Source organism: Dendronephthya gigantea, unplaced genomic scaffold, assembly GCF_004324835.1.
Source record: "Dendronephthya gigantea isolate DGI-Jeju-01 unplaced genomic scaffold, DenGig_1.0 000004F, whole genome shotgun sequence".
In the NCBI taxonomy this organism is placed as follows: domain Eukaryota; kingdom Metazoa; phylum Cnidaria; class Anthozoa; order Malacalcyonacea; family Nephtheidae; genus Dendronephthya; species Dendronephthya gigantea.
Genome location: NW_021163014.1, coordinates 2,940,001 through 2,947,967, shown reverse-complemented (window position 1 = coordinate 2,947,967; position 7,967 = coordinate 2,940,001). Strand labels below are relative to the sequence as shown.

The window sequence follows — 7,967 nt, the reverse complement described above, 5'->3', positions numbered from 1 at the left end:
TAATATGTACCAGAACTTGGGGTGGGAATTTGCATATATGATCTACAGATATTTCATAAGAGAATTTGGACTTAAAACTACTCCGGATCCGAAACCAAAGAAACAACATAGCTACATACCTTTATTTAGAGAGAAAACAACCGAAACGCAATCGCGATGTTAGGTTATTTCTGGACAGCATACTGTACTGTATACAGTGGCGTAGCCAGCCTGACGATTTTGCCCCGGTATGTAAATTTCGAGTTATTATAATTATTCATATCTTTAGAAATTTAGTTTTTTCACAGTCAATGAACACCAAAATATTGGCATAGCGGGACTAATTGTCAGGCTGGCAACGCTACTGGCTGCATACCAGAGATGCAGAAAGCTTCGCACAGCTGGTTTTCCAAACCGATATTTTTCAGCGACATTTTTGAGCAATTTGTTCCAGATAGTTGCTGTTGACAGCTTTGGAACAAAAGTAAAATATCGCTTCACGTGAAAATTATCCCTAGTGGTAAACTGGCCTAATGTTTGTGGTAAATTGATTGGGGTTGACCCCAGAAAAATCGTACTACGTTACTAGTACCTATAAGTTACTGAGAGGTCGTGGTCAATATAGATTGTGTTAACATCCTTAAATTGCTAATTATTGATTGATTCACAATGATGTACAAGAACGTTTGTCGAAACCTGCTGGCAAGAGAGTCTGCTCCTCACCTAAACATGCCATAAAATATAGGTTCGCGTTCACTATACTAGCCTCGATTTCAAACCCCTGAATTTAAATTCGTTCCTACGCGTCTGTATGATACTGTTGGTAAAATAGATAATAATCATTCGTAATATTCTTTCTTTTCAATACATGCAGTTTGAAAAAGCTGTCGAACGCGAAGCAGTTTTGTCGGGACAAATTTCATTGGTAATCTATGAGTGGTAGTAGTTAAACTTTATGATTATGATTTAGTCTTCATAATTTATGATGTGCTCTTTTACTTTGCAAGGCTTTCGCGAGCTTAATTTTTGAAATTGTCTTTTATGTCTTCATTAAAAGCAATATATAAGAATATCATTCAATAATACAATTGCTTACGTGTCAACTTATGTCGTTCTCTTGCAAATCTGGATGAGATTGCTTTGCCCTGCGAAGCGAAAAGATCGGTTGGATTTCTCACAAAATTTGATGCAATTTACACAGCTGAATTTCATAGAATTCATGATTAAAACACTTACTAAAACAGAACAACCCTACAGGTAAAACTGTAACGAAATAACGTTAAAATAAAATTGACACGGTTAAAAACAATCTTTCTGCTCGGGTCCGGGTGTTTACTTTTCAGCCTGCGAACGGGAATGGTAGCATTCCTGACGTAATCTTTTATAATGCTAACCGTCGATTGGGTAGAAGTGAACCGTGAACATGACGATAGAAATAAATCCGCAGATACTAAAACAATGGAGCAGTTGGTGTGCATGATAATGTCTGCTAACAGTAATGTAGGGATGTAGCTACTTGAAGATGAATGGTACTGCGGATTTTAAATCTGATTTTGTCTTTGAATTTTGAAATCAAGTAGAAATCATGTTATAATGATTTAGCAAATGTCCTGTTGGCATTTATTATATAATCAGTCCTTTCACACAGACATTTGACTATTATGAGACCATCTTTACGACGTGCAGGAGTACCCTGTCAGTCAAAGGACCTGGTAAGTCGGAAATGAGAACTTGTCTGCAACGAGTGTAATATTATTTACCAGAAAACATGCACAGTGTTGAATAAATAATATTATATTGTTTTATCGATCCGCAAAGCATATTTGATATTACTATCCAGGGTGTGCCAGGATGTTCCCGTGCAAAATATTACTGATTAATAAAACAGAACAGTTGATATTTTTAATGTCTGAGAGGAATTCTGAACTGCATGAGTTTAACCACAGTTAATAGAATATACATGGTTTGGTGACTAAATAAAAGTACAATACAGCTCATTAACTATGTTACTGTCTAGGTTTATGCAAGAAATTTTTCCTCTCTCGTCACGTGTTTATTGTATTTTAGCCAAACGTACCAATTCATTCGTCTTCTTAAGCTCCTCAACCTTCACTTGAAAAATATGTTAATTATAAGATTGTCTGTGCAAAACACAATAGATACGTGATGAGAAAGGAAATTTTTTTTGCATAAATCTACCTCAACATAGTTAATGAGTTGTATTTTAGTTTTATGTGCTCTCCAAACAATGTATATTCTATAAACGGGGTTAAACTGCTCGTTGACCAATAGTTACTTAGATATAAATTCCGGCACTACCGCAGCTTTTCAAAATAGTTTATGTACATAAACTAGATAAAATGACATTTTCTGCATTATCCTGGAAGACAAGCATGTCACAATTTTTTGTATTTACGTGAAATAAACCAGATAAAAACCAAAGCGGGCCTACTTAAAAATTGACCAAATATCGGTCTTTACCAAATGTCTTTGGATCGCCAGGTCCGTCTTATAGAAGACAAAGTTTAACTTTAATACCTAAACTGGTTTGAAAAGCTGCAATTCGTTTATCTTTATTTCACGGTGAGTATCTGACGTAACAATATAATGCTTTCCCATGCATATAACATAATAAATAGCTGCTATGCATTAATAATTTCTTCTGCATGCATCTGATTAAACTGTTAAAAACCGTCATTCCTGTTATAATTACATGTGGATCGCCATTACGAACGGCATGTATGCGTGCTAAATGCTGCATCAGTGTCCATTCCCTGAGTGCACTACAAGTTCTTTCAACCAAAAGTGGGCAAATTTAGCACTGTCAAACGTTTGTAATACTATCACGAACATTTGCCTCAACTTGTGTCCAGTGCCTCGCACGCTGTGAATGACGCGCAATATGACACTCATTTTCAAAACTAAGCGAACCTTACGTCAACCCATACGTTTTGCCAAACAATACGCGGTGACTGCACTTGTATGCCTTTGTCTAAATGCTCCCAAAGTCCACAAATGATAAAAGTCTTTACGCCGGAGAATGAGGTACGAGAAGTAGATCGTGATAGAAACTTGTTTCGCATTAACTACAAGGGATAGGTTAACAACCATTTAAATACATAATGAGCAGCCAAACTAGAGCCGAACCCACAACTTTCCGCATTTTGCCATTCCGAAATCGTCGAGAATATTCATAAACTTATTATCAAAATAACTTGACAAAGATTCAAACTCTGGGGATACTTTGAGGCATAGAGCTGCGCAATACGTTCTAGAGCCAGTTTTCTGGAACAGACTGTACGAGCGGCTAGTTTCCTCCATATAAATCTGGACAAGTCGCGCACATTTAAGCGAAAAGTGCCATTCGAAATAAGCATTATTTTTTTTAGAAAGTGGATTCAAAAAATGTCCCAGAACGTGTACTTTCCATCACTGATGCATCCTAAATACAAATCTAACAGTACAAGAAGCGCAGGCGAAAAAACTACAGACCAGTACGACTTACATACTACTCGTTGATCATGTATTCAAATTCTAACAACAACAATTCAAACATGCATGCATTATAATGAATACACAGTGTGTATAAAAAAAATTTCAGTCCAAATTTAGCGTACATTTACGCAGAATACATGTGATAAATTGATTGATTTTTACACCATTGTTAAGTTTATTTACTTGCTTTTCAAATTATATCCATGTACGTGTCATTCTGTTAAAAAATGAACCAATATTGGGTCGACAAAAAGTTGATAAAAATTACATTCTTCCGCCGTTAGAAATTGACATTTTTCTTTTGAAAATTTGTCAAACAAAGCTTTGAAATGCTAATCATCACTGAAAACAGAAATACAAATTTATCGCAACTTACGCAAAAAAAACAGTAGAGTTGTCCTTCCGATAGGTATTCTGTTGTATATAGGTTTCCGTATTTGAAAATTCGTAACTTATTCAGTGATTCGCATGCATCATTCTATCAAAAGGACAAAATCGCACATAAAATGGCAGCAACTGAAATCGCAAGTGTTAACCGGCGTTATATAGGCTCGTTTACACTTGCGATTTATGCTGAGATTTTATGTTTGATTTTCTTTTTTCGATAGATGTGAACGAGTAATTAGTTACCAATGTTCTGATGTATAAGAAAGAGCTCTTATTCGAACATCAACAACTAGCTCACTCGTTCACATCTATCAAAAGACGAAAATCACACATAAAATCCGGTAAAAGGGCTTTTTTGTTTACTTTCAAATTTCAACCAACGCTTTTCAGGCTTTGTATAGGCGACAAATTAGTTCACAGTTTTCTTATAATGTTTTTAATATTCTTCTAACTTCCCATAGGACGCGAGAAGTTAGCCAAGATGTTCAAGCTCCTGTTCTGCATCGTAATCTTGGCAGGCATAGCCGTTCAGGAAAACGCTGGTACGTGTCAGTATTATTGTCACGGTTTTATTTCCCATGGTTGAAATATTATCAAAGCTCTGACTATATTTTAAGCCCATGCCTCCGAAATCTATCAAACTTGCGGTATAATCACGAAATTGGGTGTGAATTTCTGGAAAGGGTGTGTAATATCTAGCTAGATTAAATTTTATAAGCTCGATCTCTTGCATGTTAACACGAAACCATACAAAAACACAATGCAAAAAAAATTCTTAAGTTCCATAAAACACGAAAATACATATTAATCAAAATGCAAAAGACGTATTGCTATTTATTTGCATTTGGTGCCCTCACTGGGATGTTTGCAAGCGTATAACAATAATCAATTCTGCAACTTGTGTTGTCATCTAACATATTTTGTCCAACGTATATAATCTGGTTTATAAGCTGAAGCCATTGCAGCATATGTCCACAAACGTTTTCGCAATTTTTCTTCCAACAAAAGACATCTCGCCATGCTAAACAAGCTTCTCCAAGCTCTCTCTACTGTACCGTGTGTAAGGCGGCGTATACGGTGAGTAAGGCGCACTTGCTCATGCTTGATTGAGCGTTTCTTCAAGAGACTTTTAAATCATGCATAACTAATAAACTCACCTCCTTTCTCGCTACGTATAGTCGCTCGACGTTTCCATAACGGGCGAAGTCAGCTAGGTATTTCTCGGTAGCTTCGATCTATAGTGTAACTCTTCCGTTTCATGAAGGATACCATATTTATGCCTGTAAAATCATCTACAAATGATAAAGCGTATTTAAACTCGATCCCCTTTCGCTGTGGGCTCTATCGGCCCCGCTAGATCACAATGTACAAACTCCAAGGGTGCTTTGCCTTCCTGTGTGGTATACTTACCTACCTGGGGCCGGTTGTATCAAGCCCGTTTAGCTTAAACGGTGGATAAGTCAAAATTAAATAACACTCTTACAACTCTCTTGAATGTCTCAACTTGAATATTATGCACTGAATATGTAGTTGTAAACAGTATCTTTGTATTAAGGTTGAAAACATTTAGTTTGCTTGTTGAATAAAACGATAGACTTGCTTTTTATTTTGAACTTAACCACCGTTTAAGCTAAACGGGCTTGATACAACCGACCCCTGTTTGTGAACAGTTATTGAGCCTCCTCTACCTACTTCAGCTGAGACTGAAAAAATATCTTATTATAGGATATATGGGATATATAGAACGCCGTGTACCGCGCATTATCATTTCATTATGGTGAAAATCGCATATTTTTACTTCTGCCTATTTTGAGAAAACTATATTGGCTATCGCCTAATATTTGTCGTCTTGGCAGTTATTGTTTCTTATTTTTACTGTGAGAGTTTACTGAGGCGGAAATATGTAATTTTCAGGAAGACGTTTTCAACGAAATTATATTTACCATGATATATAAAGCGTGTGGACTTTTCTCTGGCTTAAATTCAAGGCAATAGAGACACATTTCTGTGTTTTACTTAATAATATTTGTCAACATTTAGTGGAGGCCTCAAAATTCGCTCAGCTGTGTTCTTCAAATCCTTTCAACACGGTACGAGGATGCGATCGGAAAGGATGTGGATACTATGGAGCTTCGAGGTAATATAACGTATACTTTTTTACGATTTTCCAGAGTTCGCACTGTGAAAACCCTACACAAATTTACTAGAAATAATGCATGCAGCAACCCCTCGCCATTTTAAACGAAGCAAAACATTTCGTGCGCTACCCAGACCTAACTTTCTACGCTAATAATTTTATTATGAAATAACTCGTGCAAGTTTTTCGGAAACAAAGACAGTCGTAAAGGTGAACAGAAATCACCTGTTTGCCTGCTGCATTACGTTGCAGTTTAAGTGAGTGTTAAACTTTTCTATAGCTAAACCTTCAAAACATCAAAACAGCACAAATAATTATTATATATAACCATACAAGCACTGAACGTCGAATCTCGTTTTTCGATATTTTTTTTTTTCAATGATTTTAGCGACTATATAAGCTGCAAAGTGATATTTGTTTAATCAAAACTCTGAAGTACACTTTTGAGAACTCTTTTTAAAGTTTAAGCGATGATGTAAAGCTTTAGACGGTCGGTTAACTCCTTGTAAAACGACATACCAAGCTCGTACTTGTACCTGAATAAGCAAAATATAGACACCTACCACTTCAAAGATTATAAACTACGAGTTGTTCCTATTTTACCGACTGCTTCTGTGCTGTGATGATCTTTAAATCTTTTATTATTGTTTTAATATTTGACTCCATGATTTCATTTTATATTTTTAAAAAATAGTTTGCAAAATGACGGTTAAAATGCTGACGCTTTCATGCATGCTCTCTTTTTGTCTTCAGCCAATCAGCAAGTTGTAGACGACCGTTTTTTCTTCGAATTTTGCGCATGCGCACAACTATGATGACCATTGAACGTCCATGACATTTGGGCAACTTTGGATTCGCCTATGTTCTGTCACAATACCCGGGTGTAATTCCTAATATCCGGGCGGGATTAGTACCCTCGCAAGGCGCTTCGTGCCGTCTCGGGGATTATTTATGCTCAAGGACCAATCGGCTTCCAGTATTTCCATGCTCTATATCTCGTAGAGTAGAAGATTCATCAATTTTTTTAAATCATTAACAACTCTATATAATATTATCACAAATTGATTCAATCCCTCGTGAAAGTAGCTCAAGACCTTTTCTAAGACCTGAAGGTTTTTTTCGAAATATTTTAGTCCCATGCATCCCGTTATATCAATCGACTTAATGCAGGCTTTTATTCATTTGCAACAGTACGTCGCTAAGGGTTTGATAATTGCATATTATATATGACTTTGTATTTTAGGGGCAGTAGAAGTCATAGAGGAGTTGACATAACATGCAACCCAGGCAGCACAGTATATGCTCCATTCGATGGGACTATTGTCGGTCGATATTGGCCTTTTCCGAACAATTATCATGCATTCAATAACGGTCTGCGAATCCAAGGAACTGGCAACTTCAAAGGTAATCAATCACAACGCAATTCGTATTCCATCAAGCGGTTAAACATGCAATCACTCTTTTAATTTTTATACACATGCAGTGGAATTTTTTAGAAAGCGAACTGAGATTAATAACTTACAAACAATGTTAGTATTTTTTCTACAAAATTTTATTTTCTGATGTGGTTCTAAAATATAATTACATGATATACTTTCAATTTTAGTTCAATTGAGCAACGATCTGGGTTTGTTAACCTTTACAATTTCTGAATGATCTATATGAACATATAATTGATTTATGTTAACCATTATTCTGAATTTAGTTCAAGACGGAAAACAGTCATGTTCTTTTTAGAAATATTAATACCCATGTGCGAATTACTATACCATCCTTTCGGTGAAAGGAATGAAATTTGAGTGAGGACCGAACTAAAGGTCTTAACAGAGGAAGTTCGATTATATAGCTAATAAATAATTTTATAATATTTTTATCATCAATTCTTTTTTGACCGTCAAAAGACTCCCCTGCCCAATACATCGAATATATTTCCATACAAAACTACGCTTTTTCTCTTTCCAGGCTTCAG

The 7,967-nt window shown here is 35.9% G+C and overlaps 1 protein-coding gene across 1 annotated transcript in view; it reads left to right on the top strand.

Moving 5' to 3' along the window:
• Positions 1–2,502: 2,502 nt before the first annotated feature.
• LOC114515532 (myeloid protein 1-like) overlaps positions 2,503–7,967 on the top strand; it is a 5,633-nt gene continuing 168 nt past the window's right edge. Inside the window, exons 1-5 of the mRNA XM_028534796.1 lie at positions 2,503–2,562; positions 4,323–4,403; positions 5,902–5,998; positions 7,242–7,402; positions 7,961–7,967. The exon at positions 7,961–7,967 is cut by the window's right edge and continues 168 nt beyond it. Of these exons, the coding sequence (XP_028390597.1) occupies positions 4,343–4,403; positions 5,902–5,998; positions 7,242–7,402; positions 7,961–7,967 (326 nt within the window). The 5' untranslated portion in view covers positions 2,503–2,562; positions 4,323–4,342. The remainder of the gene's footprint in view (positions 2,563–4,322; positions 4,404–5,901; positions 5,999–7,241; positions 7,403–7,960) is intronic.